This window comes from Ambystoma mexicanum, chromosome 5q (genome assembly GCF_040938575.1).
Source record: "Ambystoma mexicanum isolate Mex_15411 chromosome 5q, UKY_AmexF1_1, whole genome shotgun sequence".
Classification (NCBI taxonomy): domain Eukaryota; kingdom Metazoa; phylum Chordata; class Amphibia; order Caudata; family Ambystomatidae; genus Ambystoma; species Ambystoma mexicanum.
In genome coordinates this window covers 97,933,127-97,960,310 of record NC_090933.1, presented here as the reverse complement: position 1 = coordinate 97,960,310, position 27,184 = coordinate 97,933,127, and the positions used below count along the sequence as shown (strand labels likewise).

The 27,184-nt window shown below is 47.6% G+C and overlaps 1 protein-coding gene across 4 annotated transcripts in view; it reads right to left on the bottom strand.

Moving 5' to 3' along the window:
• The window catches only part of PLEKHG4B (pleckstrin homology and RhoGEF domain containing G4B), a 646,071-nt gene that overhangs the window by 141,013 nt on the left and 477,874 nt on the right, over window positions 1-27,184 (bottom strand). For all 4 annotated transcript variants that reach the window (XM_069620594.1, XM_069620595.1, XM_069620596.1 and 1 more), the window contains 3 exons: window positions 16,248-16,412; window positions 12,638-13,521; window positions 8,349-8,601 (listed from right to left, as the gene is read on the bottom strand). In XM_069620594.1, the coding sequence (XP_069476695.1) occupies window positions 8,349-8,601; window positions 12,638-13,521; window positions 16,248-16,412 (1,302 nt within the window). The remainder of the gene's footprint in view (window positions 1-8,348; window positions 8,602-12,637; window positions 13,522-16,247; window positions 16,413-27,184) is intronic.

Here is a 27,184-nt window from a genome sequence, read left to right as displayed (position 1 = left end):
ACCTTTCTGTCCACCACCCCTTATAACTGTACACACTTCGGGTCAATCCTCGTCAGCCTCTGCCCTCCCTTCCGCTGTTGGTTCTGTTCCCTTTCCCTTCCCAGTGGGTCCCCGCGGCGCGGATCTCCTCCTTTTCCCCTCTCCCACAATTGACCATTCCCATGGCCTGGGTCTCGTCCCAATTCCTGCTTCCGGCGATTTCTCCGGCCCGGCCGCCCCCGCCCCTGATCCAATTCGATTTGTAAGATTTCTGCTCCTTCTTGTAGCGTAGTTATTCGCTTCTGTGTGTCAGCCCACTCGAATAAGAGCCCGAATGGAAAGGTCCACTTGTACCTGATCCCTTGTGCTTTAAGTTTTGAGGTTACTGGGTTCCATTGTCGCTGTTTAAGTAGGGTTCTGCTGGCGAGATCTTGGCATAGGTCAATGCATTGACCGTTATATATTGGCTCTTTCTGCCTGGCCGCCTTGAGAACAGCTTCTTTTTGGGCATACCTTGTGAATGCGGCCAACACGTCTCTCGGTCTGGCTTTCCGGTTCTTGTTGAGGTGGCCCACTCTGTGCAGCTCCATCTTATCTGCAGAGGCCTCCCCCAACAGCTCCGCATAGATCGCCTGAATTGTCTCCTTCAGGTCTCTGTCCTGTACCGTTTCCGGCAGTAACTTCAGCCTAATGTTGATCCTTCGGGACCTGTTTTCCAAGTCTTCCATTTTGATTTCTAGGTTTTGCGTTGCCGTGTCCAGTCTCTCGATTGCCTCGCTATTCTCCATCGTTTCTCTATACACCTCATGTAGGCCTTTTTCTACGGAGGTCCGTTCTCTCTCCCAGCTGACCTACTTCCTGTTTGATTTCGGCCATTGCCTGGTTTATATCTGATCTCATTAATTGGAATTGATCCTGGAATTTCCTTCCCAATGATGTTTGAAGGGAGAGCATCCCCCCACGTAGGTCTTGGCGAGAGATTTGTGTTGCCAAATCTGAATCCTCGGGGTGCCCCTGTCCCGTGGTTCCCTCTTGTATTTCCCTGCGCTCTTCGTTGATGTCTTTATTCGCCCACATCGGTATGAGGGGGCCTGAGGTGTAAGCCTGCGGCAACCCGCTTTTGTTCGACCTGCTCTTGTTCTTGGCAGCCATGGTTATGAGATCCTGCTGGGTGTGGATTGGCCAAGCGTCTCTGCTTTAGTAGCAAGGCTATGGCTTGAGAGCCTCTTTGGCTCCGTTTGCGCTTCCCTCTGAGCTATCCCTCAGGTTTTAATTAAGAAACAGTGCCCTTGGTGCCTCCCGGCATAGCCGCTTTGGTGTCCAATTGACCTTTGTGCTTGGTATATTTGTCTCTTTGCGGTTCTGGACTCTTCTGTATGCCAGTGTGAGGTCTACCAGCCGTTTAATGCTGTGCTCTTTTTGTGCCCTCTGGTCCTCCACTCCCGACTGTTATTTGTGTGTCCTAGATGAGGGCAGTTAATGATTTAAGATGTGGTGCCCGCTTCCCATGCTCCGAGCCTGTTCTTGTTTGGGGGGGGAAGTACCCTCTCTGCCGGGTCGTGTAGTGGGAGCGGGGCCTACCGATCATGCAAGGGTGCAGAGCCTCGTGGCCAGGATGGCCAGTGGGGGCCGCTTCGCCAGGGAGGTCCCCCCTGCCCCTTTCCCAGTCTCCGCTGAGCAGAGGACGGCCCACCCGGAGTGCTCTTTGTGGCTGGAATTCCCAGGGCCCCGCACCCACTGCCGTTCCCCTGATCTCCCTTCCTGGTGAGTCTCCGTGCCCCCTCCTTCCCCCGGGACAGCTCTCACCTGGATTGCACGTAGGCCGTCGCCGTCCTGGAGCCAGCACAGAGTCCACTGCTGCAGTGAGTGTCCTCCTCCTCTCCTTTCTGGGTGGCCCACTCTTCGCCGACCCCCGACGCAGCGGGCAACCGGTTCCTTGCCTGCCGCGTGTAGAGAGGTGGCCGCTGTTGCCCCCAATCCGGCCCGTTCAGATGTCCTCCTCCTCTCCTTTCTGGGTGGCCCGCTCTTTGCCGGATCCCGTCTCAGCGGACACCCGGGTCCTTGCCTGCCGCGTGTGTAGTGGTGGCCTATGTAGCCCCCGATCGGGCCCGTTCAGGCTGGGCCTGGGTCTGGTGCTTACTTCCCCGTGCACCGGGTCTCCGTGGCTGTGTGCGCTCTAGGCCTCTGGGTCCCCTCTCCGTCGTCCGGTCAGGTGGCCCTTCCTGGGCCAGGTATGAGGTCGGCGGCTACCTCCCTGTGCCCCTGGGGGACTCTGCGCCGGGGTCAGGCTGCTTTCCTTCCTTCCCTCCCTCCCTCTTCAGTGGCCGCCTTCAGTGTTCATTCCGGGAGCTTGGGCTCGTGCTCTGGGTGTCAGGGCACCCGGGTGCCCAGCCGTGCCTCGGATCGCTCTCCTGAGTCTTTCTCCCTCCTTTCGTTTTGACATTTGTTACAGCTTTTGACATTAATTACAGTTATCATATTAACGGTAATAACATACACTCGTAAATCTTAACAGAAATACGGTAAAGACGTTAAATATGCATACACATAAGATAGTAACTTTTGGGAAGGAAATAAGTTGGTTAGTGTTATACTAGCTGGGCTTAAGGTTCTAGAGACAGTTTCTTTGAACTGCAAGTCTTTTAAGGTCCAAAACGCAACCCTAGCTAAAGGCAGTTTGGAGAGGGCTTAACGTCTTGACAAGCAGCAGAACAACAAAAACTCCTGTGGATATCTTCTAGTCTATACGATGCAAGAGGACACAACCAACGTTAAAGACCCTGTTAAAGGACTCGCTAAAGGGACACAAGCACCGGCTTGCGTTGCAGATAAGAGGGGGTTGCCCTGAACACCTCTATGTGCACTCCAACGTTTTGGAGCAGCTTTTCGGATAAAGGTAAGCAATACCTTTTCCCCCCACAGTAACTTAGGTTTTAAGAAAAGATAGTGACTGGATTCTCCTCGATGTGGCAGCGCTGGACCCGACCTCTGGATTCCTTGGTCTGATGACAAAAGGCAGGACAATGGACAGGATCTCTCAGCAGCAGTCTCGAGGGAGGAGCTGTGGCACGGCTTTCAGCAACTTCTCTGGTCACTCTGTGGTTTTTGTTACGAAGTGACTCGCATACCTTCTTATGGTTGACTTACCAGGTTTATTAACAGCTTCACCAGTATCTTTACAGGCAGTCATTTAAGTTACATAAAGGACATTGAAGGACATTAACACTGGCAGCCCATCACCCAGGCAGGCGGTTAACCAACTGACCAGGGCTGGAACCTTCACTCACACATTCCAACACTCAGACATCAACACTCCACATGACATCACAACATTCCTGCACACCCAGGCAAGACATATACAACATATCTCCCCCCTTTACATTAACACACTGCACACACCAGGCACTCCACATAACACATCTCCCCTGCTTGCAACTAATCACAACATGCAAAACACCACGGGACACACCTCCACTCATACCAACACACCCCATCCACACCGACTCGGATGACCAGGGCAGGCACACAGCATGTGCACAAATGCTCTGACACTCAGCTTACTCCCAGTGCACTGGCCAGGCACACCAGGACCAACAACTAAATACTAGCACACTTTGGACCCTGAAATATGGTGCGAGTCTTCAATAGGCACGCAGTGCAGCCAGAAACAACTGCCTGCGCGCAATAAAAGAAAAACGTTAGTGGTGCACGACCACAAAATAGATGTACATGTATGACCTTGCATGCTCATCACCAACAGGCACGATCCTACAAACACTGGGCGCTACCACCCGCACACATACCTCTTTAACCATGCGTGACCACGATCAGTCACACCCCAACTAACTGGGGGCGCTAACACCCAGCTAAATAGCTATAACTATCCATGACTGTACTCACAGTCGCACCTTGTCTGGATGGAGTTACTACCACTCAGATTAGCTATTAACCCTGCATGACAATAAACGCAGTCACGTCCTCACTGAAATGGTGGCGCTACCACCATGCACAAACATACGTGGCCTCACCATGTATCTCAATTATTACAGACACTTCCACACTGAAATGGTGGCGGTACCACCACAATCGAACGTATGCCGTTAACCCATGTACGCCTCTACCACAGACGCACCCATACCATACTCAAAACAATGTTGAGATGACAACCCATCTCAGCATATGGTAGGTGGAACATGTCGCCTAGGCACACTCACCATCAGCCAAACTATGCTCCTAACATGTATATAAGCACCATCCAAAACCAGGATTAAAGGCACTCATAACCACTCCCATCCATACCCAACCCGACCAAGCATCACACATCACAACATGCAGATTACATAGCATTGTTCTTTGCATTTGCATTGATATGTTTCTTAAACACCATATACTTTCATGAAGGCCAAAGCATATAGTCTTCAAAAACATTAGATGCACCAAATCCATCCCAAATCCCAACCTAAAAGTCCATGTCACTATGCGACCTAAGCTGCAAATCCTCAAATTAGTTAAAACTTGTCATAAGATGCAACATCTATTAACCACGCATCACTAAACATGCCATACTAACATTGCAATTGCCAAAAGTCCATGTTGCCTTTAAGCAACCTACTACTGTGCCCTACTAATATATATCAAGTGTCCATAGCCAGTCCTTGGCTTTACCTCGAATTTCTCAAATTTGGTTAGAACTACTTTCATCCATAACCAAACCACTCCCACGCAATGACCTACAAAATGCCCCTAAATGTCCATAGCCCATTACAGGCTCTATGCTGCAATTCCTCAAATTAGTTACACTGGCTCCTACCATACACTTCCTGCATCTTTACACACTCTCCACGCCTCTCCATAACATGCACTGCAGCATTTAAAAAGGATACATCTTCTCTTCGTATTGAGGCACATCAGCTATGCATTCTCTGACAATGGGAAATTCCACTTATTATATCGCCATTTGGCTTTCCATAAAACAAATGCATCCTTTTCTTCTTAGCAAACCCGACATGTTCCACATATTTCCCCTAAATGTCCGAAACTTTCAAACAGGTCCTATATGCAAAATGCCACAGTTTGCTCTCCTGCTCTACGTGGTCATAACAGAAAGCAGGAACAGTATTTCCAGGCATAAAGTGAACAGTACCTCCGTGTCAGACCTCCGATCTGATATACTGCTGCCACATACTTTAAACGTCCTCTTTTCTGACATTTCCCGAGAGTAAACTGCTGCAGCTAGAAACTCCTTTGCAGCTACACGTGCTCCGACAGCCTCATTAATTAACATAGCAGCCATGCGCTGCACAGGATTAGTTCTGGCAAACCATTTCCTACGCACGTGAACAGAACGTCGTAGGGTGAGCTTTTCTTTCCTTCTCCCAGCATTGGAGAGCAAAGCTTCCACTAAACAAAGGCGCTGCATCACCATACCAATAACGCGTACAAAGCAATAGTAGATTCCACTGAGAATGTTTGCGCTTAGCATTCCTCTCGATCGCCAACTCCCCTGTACCATGGTTGACGTCATTACAAATCCAGGCATGGAAAAGTTCACCTCTCTCAACCCCAACTGTCTCCAAGGCCATCCACACACACTGCAGGGGATCCACGTGGTAAGGTAAGCCCTTCTCCTTCGCTAGCTCAACAGTGGCCAGTGTTAATTGCTACTCTGCTGTACAGGGATATTTTTTCGTACAGCTGCCCATTTACATCCTCATTTTGTGTGCACATTTTGCTTTTATGGGACCCTGCTGTGCGCTCCTCACTACTAGCATTTCACTTAGCTTCCGTTTAAACTTGAACGTCTTCGAGAATAATATTCCTGGTTCTCATTCTCTGGGACAGATTTCCCTTTCTACAACTTTAGGACAACTTCCCTTCTTCACTTTAAGTGCCAGCACGCTTCTCCAGCTTTCCTTCATCTCATTATCCCTTATGGGCAGCTGATCCCTTCTAGTGCGGGGCTTTCCTCCTCCTCCCCCTTAGTGCCCTGGGCGATGGGTCTTACTTGTCATGGGGGGCAGTGTTGTCCTTCTGTCCAGCTCTTCCCTGCATCCCCCCGCAGCAGGTTTTCTTCAGTCTCTTGCACGCAGGTTCACCTCTTTAAGACATCCTCGTCGCCATTGTTACGAAGTGACTCGCATACCTTCTTATGGTTGACTTGCCAGGTTTATTAACAGCTTCACAAGTATCTTTACAGGTAGTCATTTAAGTTACATAAAGGACATTGAAGGACATTAACACTGGCAGCCCATCACCCAGGCAGGGGGTTCACCAACTGACCAGGGCTGGAACCTTCACTCACACATTCCAACACTCAGACATCAACATCCAGATGACATCACAGCATTCCTGCACACCCAGGCAAGACATATGCAACAGTTTTGGCACCGTTTCTGCAGCACAAACAAAGGACATGATTCACCTGGACAATCTTCCTCGATTCCTGAAGTTCTGCACTCTGCTGAGGGGAATTGGACGGGCGGATTGTGTCTCTGTAGGTTCACCTGGAGCTCAGAAAAGACTTCGATGGATACCGCCTTTCCACGATGATGCACTTCAATTGGGTCAGAGGTCACCTGTTATTGGTGTTCCGCAGCTCTGGTGAGGCACAGCAACTCGGGAGATGGCTCTGCTTAAAGTTGGTCTTGGGGCTGGTTATTCCCACCAGTCAAAGGGAAAGAGTCATCCTCTTTGGAGTTCCAATGTAGCACAGAAAGTGGGGTCAGGACAGCAGTGGATACTTCAAGGTGTTGCAAAGGATCTGCAGGCGTCTCTGGCTATCATCTTCTTTGGTTACTTCATTTTCCAGTGGTCGACTTGCCGTTCACCTCAAGAACCTCACCTTTTATACCGTTTCAACACACACTCATCTGCAATCTCTCTCAGCAATTTACAGAAAGGGGCTGGTGGCTGTCCAATCAGGACAGCCAGACCCCAGTGGAAGCTGGTTCCATTCAGGCAAACAAAGAGCAGGGGAGGGAAAAACTCCACCCCCACTTCCTGCCTGCCCAGATACACTGGAGCCTATGCGGGAACACCCAAGGGTTACCACCAAAACAGTCACACAGGCCTCCCCCTCCCAGGATGGTAGAAGAAAAGAACAACCATGTTATTAATAGCAAAAAAAGAAAGAGGCCACCAAGTTAGTACTTGGGTGACTATTATGCATAACGCGGGCTATGGACATAGCCTGCGGTAGAAAATTCACACAATAGTTGGTAGAACATGCCCACTGCCACCAGCCATAACTAGAAGGTTGTCCGTGTGATTACAAAAAAAGAAATCACAGGAGCAGAGAGAGGGGGGGGGATTCTAAGTATCCCGTTGGCACTCGACATAAGGTGGTGTGTGCCAATCTCTCAGACTATACAGTTTTAGGAGAGATACTAAGTATCGCTCTATCCTGAAGAACTGTAGTTACGCTAGGATATTGAAAATAATCTGAAAAAGAGAGCCCAAAGTGTTCCCCGCAGCACTGCCCTTAAGGAGCTCTGTGCTGCAAAAGTAAAATACAGATGCCTAAAAGACATTGAGGAAAGTAGACTCCATAGGACACTAAAACACAACGAACAGATTTCCAAAAGACAGAGCCCATAAGAATGAATGAGTGTAAAGAGGCTCCACTCATACAGAATTTAAAGAAAAAGGTCCAGAAGGCCAGCAAAAAGTGCTAGGTGTCTGACTATGAGAGAGGGTGAAGTGTGAAAATTATACATCTCCCTTACACTAATGTTCTATAAACCATCCACCCCTGTTGCAGCCGATGGTCAAAACCAATAATGCACTGATTTTCCAGTGTTTTTCTGTGATTGTAAATTGGGGAGAGATGTGGCTTCCACAGAATGGAGATCCATATTTCTGTACCATCTTCTGAGACGTTTTGTCAAATACTACTACAATGCTATTACCATGGGCTCACCCACTACAAAACAACTGAAGAGAATTAAATACGTTGAATTATATAATTACCAATCACCATTAATATTATGGTGGCTTTGAAAAAAGCAAGGACATCACCCTTCTACATGCAATGTGATAGTAGAACAGGCCATCTCAGTTAAAAATAGGTTTCTACATCCTTTAGAGCAGTCAGTCCTGGGCTAATCACTGCCCAATAAGACAACTACAACTTCCTTATATGGGGAAAAAAAGCAACTTTTGAGCTAATTTGCATGCTAAAGTGCATTATTGTGCATTGCTGCGGGCGATCCTCCAGGGAAAGATACTAGACGGCGCTGTGCATGTGCTGATTTTTCGCTGCAAGGCCTACTCTACTAATTTTACCATTGTCAACATTACAAACAACGCATAACCCAAATGGTTGTAAAAAGTTACATGCCCACATTTTTAAGCGTCTGGGCTGTACTTACGTGTCGAAGGAAACACTGGCTAACCCGCAAAGGACACTCCATACAGTGCTCAAGCTCCTTCAGAAAATACTGACAGTGGAAGTCATAAAGTTTCTCCAAGTTTCCAAAGATAATGTTCCGTTTGCCCCGTAAATCCTGTGGTAAATCCATCCTCTCCATCTCTGGGAAATAGTTGTCGCTGATATATCCCAAGGAACGGACATACTCCCTTTCGGTGGTGACCATTTCGTCCATTATATGGTATATTTTACCGCTGAAGAACAGGAAAAACAGAGTCAGTCAATCTGGTAGAATGAAAATGTATCAGAATGCCGCTTGGACTGGACTTTAGACTGAAATCTATTGGCCTCATTTGTTTAGATTACGCTTTTAGTATCTGAAATGGGATTCCACAGTTCACTTTCTACACATTTATTAAACCTTTTTCGACTGCAATACGGTGCATCTGACAACACCAGACTAACCACGCAAGATCTTATAGCTATTTTGACATTGTTGCTTAGTTAGAAAACAACAATTAGTAAGCGTCTCATTCAAAGTGTGATGGTATCAGAAAAAGAATTATGGTCATTTTTAATGATCCACCATATCTTGAGTTTCAAAGTAAATCTGAGGAAATACCTCCAGTGCTTGGCTGGAGATATTTCCTCCAGAAAAATTGAGAAATCCTCCCTGACAGAAGCCCTAATGGAGTCTTAGCTGGTCGTCCTTGTCCACGGAGGGAGAGTCCCTCATGATACCACCCCCTGGGGGACTATCGGGTAACGGCCTCACCACCCTGGACTCATGTGAAGGGCCCCGTCGGGGAGAAGTGACATCTAGGGTTTCGTCACACTACATTGATTGTACGGCAGAGCATGCATATAGAGGACATTATGTGCTTACATTTCAAGGCTCAAAACTTCCACTGGCTAGTGATCTTTGACTCTTGGCGAGTAACAAATGGTCTGCTGTGTGCATGTGCAGAATTGAGGTGGCGAGTGACATTTTATGGCTGGCTAGTAGATTACAACTTGAAATGTTGCACCTGCTTATGAAGTGCTTCATGCCAGATGCCCAGCGCTGTTATGACACGTATTATTACTCCATTTTGTGCAGTACTTGATTTATCAGTCTCAGAAGGATCGAAGGCTAAGAGGACCTTGCTGTGGGGTTCAAACTTAGAAAGTGTGGGATGCTCTCAGCTCAGAGACCAACCTTTTACCCATGTAGCAATCTACCCTTGGATGACACTGAAATGCCATCCCAACTTTTAAAACTGTATGAAAGGGTTAGTAATTATTGCAGACCGAATACTATATTTCATAGCAAAACAATAGTAATATACAGAAAGATAGTTCATGGGTGTTAAAAGCTCAGTGAACACAATTATTTTGAGAACATGCTAAACAAAACAAAGGCCATTGATGAGAATCCTACTCTTCCGGCAATTGTGCCTCTTTAAACGCTAACCTTTATGCCCATTACTTTCAAAGAAGCAGTAACGCCATCTTGGAAAGTTTAAATGTGTAATGTGTGTTGTGTAAATATGCCAAAAACAACTGTTGCGTGACATCATCCATCGTCAGCACAGCCTAATACCCAATACCCTGCCTCAACCAAAGGGGCCTGTTTGCCCTGAGCCCAAACATGGAAATGTGTGCTTTACTTGCTGTCTCAGAGAAATCTTTCAACCAAGTATGCCAAACCTGCAAACCTTTGCCCATCATAAAACATCCTAAACTTCTGGCGGTTTCACTTTTTGGCCAATCAACCAGACATACAAGTGGGGTGTGGTCTCTGTTCAGCACATTGAAGTTCACTCTTAAAAATCCATATGAAATGGAGCACATCACCTCACTCGCATAGTTAGTGCTAAACAACCCAACTACTTTATCAACAGAGGGATATGGAGACGGTCATAGAATGGTAGGCAGTCTGCGCACCCAATGTTCTGGAAAACGGAGGCAGGGACATTTATATGACCATATGTATGCAGAAAAGGGGACATTGCGATGCTTTCAAACACTGCACTATACTCAGGCTAACATGTACATGACACTCTTTTTAAATAGCGCTGCCAGGAACATAGTAATTTTCTAGATGGTGTTTCTGTGGTAAATTACAACCATTACCGATAGTCGGTGGAGTCAAGTAGATCTGTGCTGAGTTTGGAACGTGTGTAAAGAAATTCAGTCTGCTCGCAGCCATCAGTAGTTCTGTGATTCAATTCAGCATTCCTGGGAAAACAGAAATCCTAGTCTGTGGGAAAACAGTGCTCCTTCCCAACCTATTCCCTGGCTTCAGTCCTCCAACCCGGGGACCTCCACCTCGGGGTCAAACCTTGGATGCACACTGGACACATTTATCCCTCTCCCATCAACTCCATATTCAGAACCTGTTTCTTCCACCTACACATCCTCAGGTGCATCTTCCCATACCTCACCCATCCTCACCGTTTCTCTGCCAGCATCTCCATCATCCCCTCCCCCTTAGACTATGCAAAATGCCTTTATCTAGGCGCACCAGTGTTTCAGCTACGCAAACTTCAAAGAATCCAAAACGCTTCGGCCTGCCTGCTAATTAGCCTCCCTCCCAGAGTATACATCAGTCCTCCACTGGCTCCCTATTGGTCGACGCACTACCTTTAAAGCCATGTGCATCTTTCACCGTGCCAACCACAACACAAGCCCGGAATTCCTCCAAGACAAACTCACTTGCTACCACCCCCTCCAGGACAGTCAGATCCGGCAGAGCAGCTCGCCTAGTTGTTGCACATTACAAATGCACCAGACTGGGCGTATCCTCCTCCTCCGTCCAAACTCTGATCATCTGGAACTCTCTGCCCCTCCACATCCGCAACATTGATAATCACTTGGGTTCCAGAAAGGCCCATAAAACCAGTCTTTCTTATTCCTCCTATTGAAACCTTCTTGCACTCAATACTGTTGATATGCACACAGAAACACTGGCCGAAACCAGACAACACAGCTATCCACCCAAAACTCCACAGATGCCGGCAACGCTCACAGCAGTACAATGTGACAAACTCACCCCTCCATTACCCCCAGACGATCGTAAATCACTCACCCGTCTCCCCGGGCCCCTCTCCCATTTCCCAGGATATCAACTCAGCGAGAACACAGCTGGTGAGACCAGCTAATCCTATTGGACCTAGGAAAACGACATCGAAGATGAACTCCATCCGAGTTCAAGGTATGCATATTTTGCACCACGTCTGTGGACACAGGCCGCAGGCATGGCCACCCATCTATCCATCCCTGCAATAAAGAATTAAGCTATGGCTATGCGAATCCGGTATAGCAGCTCGCATAGCCATCCACATTAAAACTCCTGACGTGCCTCAACACCACCTCTGCCATTAGTATACAGCGACAACCTACGAACAGTCGGTCTAGCTGGGCACACATGGAGTCTGACACTAGGACTCTATCCTAAACCAACAACAGCATCCACCCATGTGCCTGACCTCTGGGCTGCTTACTGGAGCCCAGCCAGCCCCCCCCCCCAATCCTACCCTGGCAAAATGCACACACGCATCTTAAAATTAACTTAGAATCTCCCACACATGGACTTCGGTCCCAGAGGGCGTTCCAACCACAAAGTGCATTGAGTCCATACAAACGGGGAAAGGGCACTATATAAATGACAAATACAATACAATACAATAAAATTACAGCAGTGGGGGCGACGGTGCCAAAACACCACCCACACAAGGATGTGTCGCATGCAGTCCTTTGTCCGGTTTCTGTTTTTGCAGGTAAGAACCTCCTGACACCAGCTTGGCTTTGAGGCGGACTCGGGGGGGGTCACAGAAAAGAGGTAAACTCCAAATGTGACACTAAAGTTGAAAATTGTGGTTCTGCTCTCCCTGGCTGGGGGTGAGGGTGTACTTTCTGTAATCTCTCCCCATATAGGTTTTAAGACCATGTGCTAAACATTCTGCCCACTACCCAATAGCCTATTGCAACAAATACCATAAAGAAGCCCAAAAGTTTGCCGATTTTATATTAAAATATATGTGTATTTTTTCAGGGGGATGTTCAAGACGATTGTTGCAGAACGACGCAACGTTGTGGGCTAGTTCTCATGAATTACAGAATATATCAACAGAATCTGGCATATATCTTTCAATTTCTATCATTCAACCATGTGTGCATGCCGTAGTGCATTATAACTATATTTTTATGTAGCGCAGATAACTTTTCATTATCACTGAAATGATAGAATAATCCCACAATCTTCCACTATGCGGAACACAGCATCCCTCACATGCTAGTAGGACTCACCTTCCTGTTTTTTTTCTTTCCTCCTCGGTGTGATGGTGTATTCTCGATGGAGATGACAGACTTCGGTTTCTGCTCAACAATGGACTTTTACCATGAAGTCTGTGAAGTGGGACCTTTTCGGCTGTCACTGTGCTTGCCACTTCCAACCCTTTAATAAGCACTCCAGTGTAACCACAGCGATGGACATCACCATGACTTGCCTCGAGTTGAGAAAGCTCAAAACTTTTGGTTTTCTTCATAATTTTCTTCAGTGGATGTTTTCTGTGGCGGGAGGCTGGGGACTGAATGGGTTCGGAAAAGCATGAGGGTGGTCCAGAGATATATGCTCTGTCCATGTCTTCCAGGAAAGAATCTATGCTCTGACAATCTCTTGAGCGTCCACTCCCAGGCTGCTCGGGTGAATAATTAAAATCTGTAAATACATCCATGCTGGAGTCCTCATTGCTTGAAGGAGACACCAGTCCCAAATCTGGACTGGAACTTTGCGGATATTGCAATGAATTATCGTTATCCCAAATGTTGGCATCAGTGCTGATGGCACATGTAAGAAGATGGCCATCATCTTCTGCTTTTGTTTTTTGGTTCTCCTCACAGAGGAGGCGGTTTGGATCCAAGTTTCTAAGGTCCTTGGTGACGTCTGACAACACTTCTTCTAAATGATGTCGCGTTTGTTGACATTTCAGCCAAAGAATATTCCACTGCTTTAGTTCTTTTTCACTTCCAAGAGTCAGCACCATCTCGTTCACTTTGCGAAAGTTTTCTGCAGAAACCTTTGTTGCCTCATCATGGTAGCTTTCCAACTGCTGAACTGCTGACTGGCAATACCGGTTCTTCACAGTAAATTGTTCGAGAAACTCGTTGCAGTGCAACATCCACCCATTTGCCTGCATGTAATATACAAACAGATGCAGTTGTACATTCCGTAAACTTACTTTTGTTGAGGTAAAAGGAAATGCAAGCAGCAAGAAGAAATTAGGGTATGCAGTGCACATTACAAATAGGATCGTGTTTCATCAGCTCTCCTAATTTTATGGGCAATCAAAATTCTAATGGAATATTGAAACCCTTTAGCCGAAAAAATAAACTCTACCCAAGATAGCAATATGCTATCTTGGTTAGAGCCAAAGATGTTGGTAACCTATGCGTGAGGCAAAAATATAAAAAGGACTTTGCAGTTTACTTTTAAGAATTGGCACAGATTCTGGGAGCTTGAAGTGAGATGCTTGCACCGAAAATATAAGGGTATGAGGGTTATCTAGAAGCACGACCAACAGAACCCTGGATTATCGGCATCAGCAATTTGAAAAACAGCACAGGTTGGCAAGTGCCTTTTTGGTCAAAAAGAGTGCCTTGCATAGACAGTGTGAGAGACCTCTTGTGACAAGATAAAAGTATTGTCGAAGAGGCTGGTCAAAATGAAAATGGCGAAAAATGGTCCAAGTGGAGTTGCTTCCCCATCACGGTGGCTATAGGCGCTCAGAGATCGGGACAATGCAAAGAGCGGAGTAATGGGGTGGACAAGGACTTGCCAAGATGCAGAGGGGGCCTGTGGGAAGGGGAGAGTGCATGACATGCATGTGTGGGTGAAAAGCGGGCAAGTGAGTGAGGGCATGTGTGCTGGCATAAGTGGCTCAGAATGTGGGGCATTATTGGTGGTGCAATCCGAGAACCTGTTTTTCCAGCACACCCGCCTAGAATGCTAATGTAGAATACCCAGAATAGAACATATTGGACTCTAGAGGAGCATAGCGCTGTAGCCAGAATTAGTACAGGCATATGCTAGTGGGGTTGTGTCTGAGAAGGTATACGTACTTGCACTACAGTGTTTGAACAGAGCTCCAATCCCGACTGGAATATAGCTGGATGTAGAAAAAGTGATGTGGGTCACAAAGTCGAGAATCAGGGGAAATTATGATGCATCTACTGATACGGCTATTGCGACTGAAAGCACTCCAGAGGAGATTGCTGCTACACACCTATTATTACTAAAAAGGGGTTATATGGAATCGGCGATATGGGAAAATTCCCCAATATACTGACGCAGATCTCCTTATAAAAAGGAAATAATGCAGCAATAGGACACCAGAGGGAGATAGTTTAACATGGTAGGGTTTATAGGAAAACTCCCAATTTAGTGCATTTGAGGGACATTCTGATCAGGTTATGGAGGGGAGCAAATGGAACAGTCACCGGGAACAATACATAAGTAGACATTCATAGATTAAGGACAATGAACATTGGGCATTTTTAAGTGCAGGTAGACGTTACGGCCAGCTATGCTCGGGATGTGACTAGGATGGGTAAAGTGCTAGAGAGGAGGCAGAGGAAGTAAGGTAAAGATGCAAGAGAGAAATGTTAGCTAGCGGCAGATAAGAGGTAGGTTAAGAGGTTAATTGTGAGGTGAGGAGGTAGGCTTTTCGTTTGGCTTTGAACAAATCCATGTGGACTGTTTCCCGGATGTCCGGGGGAAGAGAATTCCATACAAGTGGAGCAAAAAGAGAGAAGGAACGGAAGTGAGAGAAAGCACATCGGGCGAGGAGCCACAAGGGTAGGCGAGGAAGCAGAGTAGAGATTACGAGAAGGCCTGTGGAGTTGGATACAGTAGGATAGATTCAGTGTAGCCTTACAGTGGATAGATTTGTGAACCAGGAGAAGACATTTAATTTTGGCCCTGTTTTGCATCATCAGCCATCCAGCCTGGTGACGGTACGAGGAAGTAGGTGAAAAGTGAGGGAGCTCAAAGAGAGTCCTGGTAGTAAAGTTAATGAGCTTGTCGAGAGGACACAAAGCATATATGGGGAGACCAAAGGGGATGCTGGAAAGTAGCCAAGTTTAGAGAAGACGAGAGTGGTTAAGAAATGCCTGAAGGTGTTGAAAGGAAAGAGGTGCCTGATTTTCCTAATATTTAGGCAGTTCAGGCGAGCTACCGTTCGTTTTGGAAATGAAAGGAGAAAAAGGTCACAGATGACACAGAGGTTTCTAGCTGAGGAAGAGTAGGGGAGAGTGTCAGGTGGGAACTGGATAGGCAGAGGAAGAGAGTTTTTGACAGGGAAGAAGAGCACCTGTCGTTAGGCTGAGTTTAACATCAGAGAGTGCAAAGCCATGCAATATTTAATGGCAAAGAGACAGTTGGAAATTTTGATAGCGAGATCAGAGGAGAGTTCAGGAAAAGAGAAGATTTGGATGTTATCTGCAAAGAGGAGGTACGAGAATCCAAAGGAGGAGATTAGTGCACCAAGAGCAGAGGTGAAGTGTGTAAAGAGTAGCAGACTCAACACAGAACCTTGTGGAACACCAACAGTGAGTTGAGAGGTGATATCCATCAGGATTTTATTTTTTTGGTCATAGTGACGAAATGTAAATGCTGCTACGGTTTAGAAGCACAAAGAAGAGTGTTATTATAGTTACTGGAATTTATAAAGAAATTGAATTTTCTTTGCGTTTTACAAGCAGTATTTGTTATTGTTTTAGATTTTGGATGGCTCATGAATAGATTACCTGGTTAAATACGCTACTGTTTAAGATGATAAATTAAGGATCACAAATTACATTTTGCATTGCCATAATAAAATCTTGTTTTGATTTGTTTCTCTATAGATGACATACTTACCATATCATAAAACTCATACAAATTCACCAATAACGCTAGCTCACTCTTCCTCTTCTCGGTCTGACCAATGATCTCATTCAGATAATTTGTGAATTTTTCAGATTTTTCTTCAAACGTCTGCAAATTACTGCTCTTTGTTAACTGTAGTCCATTGCTGCAATGTTGCTGTTGCATGAAAAATTGAAACAAGAACAAATGAGTCAAACTCATGTTTTAAAAAGAAAGTCTTACACCTCAACAAAACAAATGACAATTTTAGCTAAACCCACAGCAAATACGTTATATTGAGTTTAGACAAAGTAACCTACTACATGACAGTTTACAGATCAATTCAAGTCCAGGAACCAAACAACATAATGGAAGGCACAATATAGAACTGTTAAATTGGATGCACAGGCAAATACACCATTGTCAAAAATAAATATAGGATTCAGAAAAATACCCCCCCCCAATAAAATGACCCAAATTCCCCCCCTCCTTTGGCCCCCCCCGCACTCCCCCAAACCCCCTACCTCGGGTCAATCAAATACTGAAGAGAAGAAGATCTTACTTCTAAAAAAGGAAACATTTCAAAAAGCACAAACAGGAACCAACATACTGATATGTCTCTCAAACTTTGAGGAAGTTAAACCCAAAATATGTAATGCTATTTTCTACCGCAGACTATATTCACAGCCTCGGTTATGCACCAGAGGGTCACGATGTTCTAACATGGTGGCTACTTTGTTTTTTCACCATTCTTATTTATTTATTTAGTATGAACATTTATAAAGCGTGCAGCAGCACAAGGGGATTGTGGCGCTGTTACAGACATCGTGCAGACATGACAGTATTGTACATACTTAGTTGCAAAACAAGGAGAAGGGGGTGGTGGGGGAATGTCAGGCTGGGCAAGGGACGCTGTGTTAGTTAAAGAGTGTGGTTTTGACTTTTTTCAGGAATGCTGTGAGGGAAGTCTCGGCTCTAAGAGTGTTGGGTAGGGAGTTCCACAGTTTGGGTGCTAGATGTGGGAAGCCGATACCGCCTGCTTTGACTCTTAATAGGAGGGATGCACAGTTTATTGGCGTGGCAGGTTCTTTTCGGGCGAGAGGAGGTGTCTCTGGAAATTGTCTGATAGGTAAGGAGGGGCAGAGAAGCTTAAACATTTGTGTGTTAGCGTGAGGGACTTGAAAGTGATTCTCTTTTTTACGGGAAGCCAGAGGGCATCTCGTTCTGACCTGCGTGATGTGGTCTCTTTTGGGTATCATGAGGGCTGCTCTGAGCACATTATTTTGGACTATTTGGAGTCTGTTCATGTTTTTGGCAGATGTTCCAGCTCGGAGGGCGTTGCAGTAGTCTAATTTGGGTTCAATGGTGGCTCTTACAATAGTTAAGCAGTTTTTGTTGGAGAGGAATGGTTTGACTGCGTCTATGAGCTTAGTGGTGTGGGCGGAGGCAGAGGCGATGGCACGGACCTGGCGAGTCATAGACAATGTAGCGTCTAGGAGGACCAACCTAGTGTTTTGACTGCTGGTTAAACTGGAATGATGGAGTTGTCGATAGTAAAGTTACAGTATTGTAGGCTGGGTTTGGTTAGTGTTTCTTTAGAGCCCATGATGATCATCTCAATTTTGTCGCCATTGAGGCACAGCCCATTTTCTGCCATCCATGCCTGGATGTTAGTGTAGATAAGGAGGAGAGCTTCGGCGTCCTGGTCATAGGAACCTGTGAGTGGGGGAGGACCCGAGTATCATCGGCATAGTTGGTATAAGCTATGCTGAGAGAGTCCAGTCTGTCAAAGAGCGGTTTTGTGAACAGGATGTATAGGGTGGGCGTTGTGCAGGAACCTTGAGGAACTCTGCAATGGATGATTGAGGGGGCTGCATTTGCCTGGTCTGAGAAGACCTTCATGGCTCTGCCTTCCAGGAAGGATGTAATCCATGAGGAGGCTTTGTTGTTGAAGTGAGCAGCATGGGTGAGGTGAGAGTTTTATGATCCACAAGGTTGAAGGTGGCCAAGAGGTCAAGGCGTAGGAGGAGTGCCGGTTTGCCTTTGTCCATGATGGTGGTTATTTGATTTTTTAAGGTCCAGGATGGCGGTTTCGGTCCAGGATGGCGGTTTCAGTGCCGTGGCCTTTACGGAACCCTGATTGCCTTTTACCAAGGACGGTGTTAGTTTCTAGGAAGAGTTGATCTGATTGTGGGCTGCTTTTCAAGGATTTTGAGGAGAAATGGGACAGTGGTGATAGGGCGGTAGTTGTTTGGGGAGGAGGGGCATGAGAAGGTTTTTTTTAAGTAGAGGGCAGACCCATGCGTCTTTGAGGCTAGATGGGACGGTGCATGTGCCAAAAGAGGCATTAATGAATGCCGTAATGAGAGGAGCCAGGGAATCTGCACATTCTTTGATGTTAGGGGGGCAGATATCTCCTTTGCAAGTTGATGGTCTGAGCTGTTGGAGGAGTGCAAGGACTTCGGGTTCTGAGACGTCATGAAATGGGAAGAGAGGGTGAGGGAGGATTTGTTGTGGGGAGCTGAGCATAGGGGTGTGGTCAGTCTGGGTTAGAGCTTTGAATTAAGCTTGTAGTTTGATTTTATTAAGCATAGCCCACTGAATGCTGTCACACCATGCTGCATCCTTAATGATTCCGTCATGGCCGGCGGCTGGGGTGATGAGGTCTTTAAAGATAGAGAACATTTGTTTGGATTGTGAGTTAGCCTTGGCGATCCTAAGGTTGAGGGATGTGGACTTGGCTTTGTATATGGCTTCTTTGTATTCAAAAGTTATTTTCTTAAATTCTTCCTTGGTGGAAACGCTACGCTTAGACTGCCAGTTAGATAAGGCGATACGTTTGCGTGTACGTAGGGCCAGTAGTTCATCCGAGAACCGGGAGTTAGTGTGCATGGACCTTTTTTCTTTTGTGGACTCAATTGGGGCTATAATGTTGATAGCTCTGGAGAGGGTGTTGGTGTAGATGTCTGCTAGGATGTAAGGGCCATTCGAGAATGGGGGCTTGAGTTCTGCAACTTCCAAGAAGGGAATGGTGAATACGATGCCGTTATGGTCTGCCCACAGGTAAGCAGTGTTAAGAGATGATGGAGGTTGATCAGTTATGGTTTGCCACCCAGTCGTGGGTGCGGCCTTTGGAGTGGGTGGGGCTGGTAACTTTTTGTATGAATCCTAGATCTTTTAGTTCTTTGTCTAAGGCTGAGGCCGATTTGTCCTTTGAATAATTCAAGTCTAGATTAAGGTCGCCGAGTAGGATGGCTTTGGAAGAGCCTTTGAGCTCGTTACCAAGTACGTGAAGGAATTGTCCCTGAAAATCTGGTGCTGAGCCAGGGGGTCGGTCCAGAAGGTGGATACTGATGGTACAGTTAGGGGACAGTGATAGTTTATCTGAGATTAGGTCAGGGTTACCTTCCCATGGGTGGTTGCAGAGTCTGATAGACAATGGGCCTGATTACGAGGAAGGCGGTAGAGGGTTAATGGCGCCGGTGGAGCTGCCGGCGCCGTTAACCCTCTACCGCCTCATTACGAGGTCTGCTCGCGGGTCCCGCTAATGACGTCTGGTAAAACCAGGTGTCCTTAGCGGGACCCGCTGGCAGACCAAGATGCTAACAATGGGCCTGTCATTAACAGGCCCGTTGTTAGCATCCTCCCCATTCCCAATGAGCCCTATGGGGGCTCAAATGGGAATGGGGATGTACCGGGTCCGGGTCCCAGGAAAGGGAATTACCGGGCCCTCCAAGGTTGGAATGGCCTGGTAATTCCTCATTCCTGGAACCCAGACCCGGTAACCTGGTATGGGGGTAGCCATGGCGCTAAAAGTGGCATGGCTACCTCCATACTCGTAATGAGGCCCAATGTCTCCTTGGTGATGAGGGCTACGCGTCCTTTAGACGTGAGTCTGTCTTGGCTTAGGATGGAGTATCCGTCTGGGAGGGCTAGGGCAATGGCAGGACTGCATGCCTCATGGAGCCATGTTTCCGTGATGGCGAGTAGGTCTAGGTTCTGAGTGGTGATCAGATCATTAATTTCTAGCGCATGGGCTGGGAGAGCGTGCGCATTTATGAAGGCACATTTAAGAGCAGGTGACTAACTGTTCTTTATGGTACTTGTTGGGGGAGGCATGTGGGTGGGTGGAGTGGAAGGGATCCTCAGGGTGGAGGGCTTAAGTTGTGTTGCATTAGGTTGCCAATTTGTAAGGGCGCATGCAGGGGGCCACGGGGGGGGGGGGGGGAGTCACAGTAGGGGGGTTATTTCTGAGGAGTGGGTGTATTTGCGTTTGAATGGGTACTCGGAAGCATAGCGGAGGTGGGTACGAAAGCCCAACGCGAGGTTCTTCTGGTCGTGGAATTAGGATAGCAAGGCAGAAGGGATGCTGCAGTACGAGACCCGAGTCTGGTGAATCTAGAAGCTAAGTGATCCTGAGGGCTAAGTGTGGTGTGAGTGCTCCATTGGGCGGACCTGAAAGAGGCGAGGGGAAATGGAAAGGGGGGCTGGGTCTGTGGATTCCATGATAGGTTGAGTGGGATTGAAGGAGGAGAAGGAGAACATTAGCATGAGCATGAGCAGGAGGTATCCGGCAGGGGCGACGTGGTGAGGGAAAAGTAGGGCAAATGGAGCTGTGGAGACATTGGAGGCATGCATTGGGGAGACTGAGGCAAAAGAGATAGGTGAGTATTAGCAGGTATAAGTCACAGGCTTGGATACTGTGATGGGGTTAAAAGGCGCCCTGCCAGTTCTGTTATGGGCAGGCAATTAAGTTCAGTGTGGGCAGGCAATCAAATGCAGTATGGGTAGGCAATCAAATGCAGTGGGGGCAGACAAATGTAGTATGGGTGCACAATCAAATGCAGTGTGGGCAGACAGTCCGATGCCATATGGGCGCATGATCAGATGCAGTTGTGAGCGTACCTGTTCATGTGCGGCATACAGCGCTGTGCGCATCTCGTGAAGGCAGGGGGCAGAGGGGCAATATAGGAAAGTAGGTTGGAGTGACTGACTCCGGGCACGCTGAGTCGTTGGAGGCAGTTACACGCCATTGAGATACTGACAATCGACAGTGCGTGAGGGGCAGTAGCGTTGGAGTGGGTTCACCAGTGGATTTTGAGGTAGTTCCGCATCGGGACGTGCTCTGGACTAGTGCAGTGATATTAGAGCTCTAGAGGAGGTGGAGGGTGCAGGACTCCCGTGCTTGTTCCTCCAGGATTTTGGAATGCGGCACTTGAGTATACGAAGGGAGTACTCACGGTTGCCGGTGTATCAAAGGCAGCGTGGCCAGCACAAACAGCATGACAGGCCTGTGCCTTGGAAAAGTGCCTTTGAGGGAGGGCCCGGCTATCGCCTTCCGGCAGTACTCTGTTCCGGAAATGGAAGCATTGAGCCAATGGCATGCAGGGTTCCTCTTGCAGGGTTGCTAGGCAATCAGATAAACAATTATGACGGCCATTTTCTATGCTTCCTTGTGTGGCTGTACGAACGTGGGTGCTGTAGAGATCAGCGGGATGGCACCCAAATGGAACGGGCTTTATCTCTTGGATATGGTGGTGCGGGGCAGTGAGGGCAGGATGTACTTGCTCATCTGCTTACCCTCCTGTGCTGTGGCAGTTGTTGGCGACTTGCTGCTTCCCTGGCGGTGAGCTGCGACGGCAGCAGCCAGTGATGCAGGCTGGGCTCCTGCCCACCTGAAGTCACGGCTGCCTTCTTGTGTGGATGACCTCCGTTAGCTCTTCTTGAACCATTCTGGGAGGGGGAGGTCTGTGTGCGAGTTTTGCCTTTGGCGGGAACCCCCAGTGTCCCTGTCTAGACTCCAGTGTGTCTGTGAAAGAAGGAAGCATGGGAGGAGTTCAACACTCCCTTGTCCTTTGTCTGCCAGAGTGTCTGAATGGAACCAGTTCCCACAGGGGGGCCTGGCTGTCCTCATTGGACAGCCACTGGCCCATTTCTGTCAACTGTTGGGAGAGTTTGCAGAGGAGTGAGTGGGAAATCTAAATAAAAGGCGAGGTTCCTGAGGCAGATGGCAAGGCGACCACGGGAACAGAAGATCTGAAGCTGAAGATGACCAGAGACGCCTGCAGGCCCTTCCAGTATCCATGAAGTAACCACTGCTGTCCTGACCCTGTTTTCTTATTGACAGAGGAGCTCTGAAGAGGACTCCTTCCCTTTGGCTGGTGGGACCAACCAGCCCAAAGAAACTGCAGATGAAGCCATCCCCCAAGGTGCTGTGACCTTTTAGGGCTGCAAACCACGAATGCTAAGAACCTCCATCCCCTTTTGCAATGCAATGTCTTTGCATGGGCGGATCCGCCCAGAACTTTGGTGAGCTCCAGTTAGACCTCCAGAGGCACAATCCAAGTCCCCTCACTAGAGTGCAGGTCTGCAGAATCGAGGAAGATCGACTGGGCGATAACCGTCCTTTGTTGGAGCTGATAAAAAGGCGCAGACCGACATGGGGGACCAAAGAAATCCTTGCTGAGGCTCCTTTATTGCGACTGCTGCTGGGACATCCCATTTAGAGTCCTTCCTTTCGTTACCAAACCGAGGAATCGGGAGACCGGGTCCGTCACTGCTGCACAGGAAAGAATCCCGCTGCATTTGCTTCGTCTATCCTAAGGTACTGTGGGGCTCAAGGTAGAATTTACCTCAAGCCAAATAGCCTATCCAGTGTGACTGGACTGTGTTACAAGGTGTTTGGGTGTCCACCCATACCTCTTGCCCAGGCTTGACAGCTTGTGCTCCTTTAGGGAGCCCTTAGCAGGGCCCCTTACATTGTGTTATCTTACTATAGTATCAAACTAACACACCCTGCCCTCCTTTCCTATAGAGCCATGCGCAAAGAGGCCAACATTATTGGCAGAAGAGCACTATATAAGGATCTAAGTGATCCACAGGCGGCTGATTTTGCCGCAGTCGGAACGTTCGCATGAGTAAGGTGCAAACTCCCAAAAGTTAGCACTTTTCTCATGCAAACACACGTACATACTATAGGGGCTGCAGGGGTTTCCCCCGCAACCCCCGCTCACTATACACTGAAGTATAGTGAGCGGGTTGTTGCAGGGGACACCGCCGCAGCCCCCGTTTTATTTTATTTATATATTTATTTTTTGCGTGGGTGCCCTCCGCAACACCCCACTCACTATACCACACATTATAGTGAGCGGGATGTTGCGGGGGACACCCCCACAGTCTTTTTTTTAAAAATGTACCTGCAATGCTACCACCAAAGGTTCAAACTTTTAGTGTTCGAACCTTTGATGGTAGCATTTTTAGAACTTTTGGTCATTGCGACCATTTATAGTCAGGGGAAAAAAGTACAATACCCTATTTAAGGGTTGCATACATTACATTTCAAAAGCCTCCCATTTTTGCTTCACATTTTTTTTTCTTGATGGTAATTAACCTCACACTGCAAATGTGCTGCAGTGATTTCTACTCTAAGAGGTGCCTCTGGTCGTTTACAAACCTCAACAATTGCAATTTACACTACTTATACTCTGTCATCCCAGCCTTGCTTCTTACAAATGCGTTTTGCAACTTCCTCTCTGTTTTTGTAACAATTGGTCTACCCTTATGTGACATGCATTACTTACCGTGAAAGCATTTCTGATGATTGTATCTGCTTAGATTCACATGCTGTGCATATGGTCCGACATCCAGAGGTAACCGCGGAGTATTGCATCTGGTCTTTCGGGGACTGAAAGGGGACGTCGGCATAGGCGTGTCTGAAACACTATCCCTATCGTGACGTGTGTAGTACCCAAAATTGTATTTTTTCTGCCATGAGGGAGCCCAAGGCTATAGTGAGTGAGTACATGAAGAGAGAAAGTAGTAAGAAGTCTATGTTCCTTCCACCCCGAGCGGGGAGGCAGGAAGGGCGCATGTGAATCTAAGCAGATACAATCATCAGAAATGCTTTTACGGTAAGTAATGCATGTCTTCTGATGCTTGTTAATCTGCTTAGAATCACATGCTGTGCATAGACTAGAGAGCAGTACCCAGAGTTGGAGATGGGTTGTGAGAAGGAACAGTAGAAAAAAGATGTCTTAGTACTGCTTGTCCCACCTGAGAATCAGACCTAGAATGAGTGTCTAGGCAATAGTGTTTTGTAAAGGTGTGTACAGAACTCCAGGTTGCCGCTTTGCAAATGGACTCTAGGGAAACATTTGCAATGAATGCTATGGATGTCCCAGTGCCTCGAGTAGAATGTGCTCTAGGCTTGAAGGGCAGTTCTCTCTTTGCAAGAGTGTAACATAGTGTGATGCATTTGACAATCCACCTTGATATAGCTGATTTAGAGACAAGGTCCCCTTGTCTACCAGCTGCCACTGAAACAAAGAATTCTTTAGTTTTCCTCAGTGGTTTAGTTCTATCCATGTAGAACATGACTGCCCTGTGCACATCTAGTGTGTGAAGGCTTCTTTCGGCCATGTTAGTAGGTCTCTGGAAGAACATGGGTAGTTCGATTGATTGGTTCACATGGAACTTCGAAATAAATTTCGGCGCAAATCTGGGATGTGTGCGCAGAACTACCTTATCTTTGTGGACTGTAACAAAGGAGTCCAAAACCGAGAGGGCCTGTAGTTCGCTAACTCTTCTGATAGAAGTGATAGCTACTAGAAAGGCGGTCTTGTAAGTCAGGTCTTTCGGACTAGCTTTATGCATAGGCTCAAAAGGGGGTCCCATGAGCCTAGTTAAAACCACATTTAGATCCCACCCAGGGGCTGGGTGAGTGATGGGGGAATACATTCTTTTAACCCCTTCCATAAAGGCTTTAATCACAGGTATTTTCCACCACGATACCTTCTGCTGTGACGTGGTGTAGGCTGACAACGCCGCTAGGTGAACCTTTAAGGAATTGAAGACTTACCCAGAGTCCAACAGATGGGTTAGATATAACACAATGTGTGAAGGCGAGCAATCGGTGGGATTGACCCCTTTGGAACTGCACCAGATGACAAAACGTTTCCATTTGCTGGCATAGCAATAACAAGAGTCAGGCTTTCTTGTCTCCCTCAGTATGTCCATGCATCTTTGAGGGAGTTGGAGATGTCCAAACTCTATGAACTCAGGAGCCAGGCTGCTAAGTTCAGAGTTTGTGGGCATGGGTGCATTGTCTCCCCCCTGTCCTGAGACAACATGTTGTATGGGTAGGGCAGCTTGACTGGTGGGGAGAGGGACATTTCCATCAGGTGCGCGAACCAAGGTTGGTGGGCCCACATGGGAGCCACCAGAATCATGGTGACTGGTTCCTGGTGCATCTTGTGTACTATCTTGTTCAGAAGGGGAGTCGGGGGGGGGGAAAAGCGTAGACAAATTTCACCGACCAAGTTATCCAGAGACCGTTTCCCTTGGATCGGTTCTGAGGGTACCTGGAGGCGTAATCTTGGCATTGGGCGTTCTCATGAGTAGCGAACAGGTCGATCTCTGGAAACCCCCATTCTGAGAAGACGTTGGCTACAATGTCTTTGTGCAGTCGCCATTCGTACTCTTCTGGCAGAGGAAAATCTCTGCGGAGTACGTCTGACAGAAGATCGAGTTCCCCTGGAACATGTTGGGATATCAGGAACATCTTGAGTTTGAGAGCCCATATCCAGATGTTTTGGGACAGCTTGGATAGCCCTGGAGAGTGAGTGCCCCCCCTGTTTGTTCAGGTAATACATTGCTGTTGTGCTGTCGGTTAGGACCAGCACTGTCTTCCCTTGCAGTTGCTCCTGAAAGGCTTTCAATGCTTTGAACACTGCTAGTAGCTCCAGTAGGTTTATATGGTTGGACGCTACCTGAGGGGACCACACTCCGTGCGCTGTCTGTTGAAGCTGGTGAGCCCCCCACCCCGTGAGAGATGAGTCTGTCGTGAGAGTGGCTTCCACAGCAGGGGTGGTGAAGGTTTTCCCCTTCAAGAGGTTCTCCCTCGACCGCCACTCCCATTGTCCGCTGGCCTGACACCACTAGCTGTTGAGTCACTCTTGTATGGGACGCATGCGCAGCCGCGGGTGGGGAACCAAGTATATGCATGACGCCATCATCCCTAGCAACGCATAGCTTTGCGTACCGTCACCTCTCGACTGGCTACATACTGAGGAACCTGAGAGAGCATGTTCTAAACCCTCTCGCTGGAAGGGAAGACTAGACCGTCTTCCGTACAAATTAGAGCCCCCAGGAACTGTTTTACTTGGCTGGGGACTAAGCTGGATTTCTTTTCGTTGATAGAAAATCCCAGGCTGAACAGTATGTCTACTGTTTTTTGGGTGTTCGAAAAACAAACGTCGAACAAGTCCCCCGTGATGAGCCAATCGTTGAGGTAAGGGTAAACTGGAACTGAAAGTCTGCGCAGGTGTGCCGCTGCCAGGACTTTGGTAAACACCCTTGGCGCCGAGGCTATGCCAAAAGGGAGTACCTTGAACTGGTAGTGTTTGTCCTGAATCACGAACCATAGGAATTTTCTGTGCGCTGGCAGCATTGAAATATGAAAGTATGCATCTTTCATATTCAATGTTGTCATGAAGTCCCCCTGTTTTAGCAATGGGATCACCTCTTGCAGTGTTACCAATGCAAAACTTCTGGGGCTTTATGAACTTGTTCGCTGGGCGCAGGTCTAGAACAGGACGCATTGTGAGATCCTTTTTGGGTACAAGGAAGTACACTGAATAGATACCCTTGTTTACCTGAAGAATCGGGATGGCTTCTATGGCGTCCTTTCCCAGCAGCGCTTCCACCTCTTGGATCAGGATCTGCAGATGTTCCGGTGAAAGGCGTTGATGTTTCGGCAGACTGAACTGTGGAGGTCGGGCGAATTCCACGCAGTAACCGTGGGCGACTGTCTTTAAGACCCACTGGGTCCCATGCCTTGAGGAAAGATGTTAATCGCCCCCCGACTGGGGAGACATGGGAGGGGACCTGGACTTAGTGGTCATTTCTGACCCGAAGTTGACGCTCCTCTGGAATTGGAGCCTCTGCCTCTA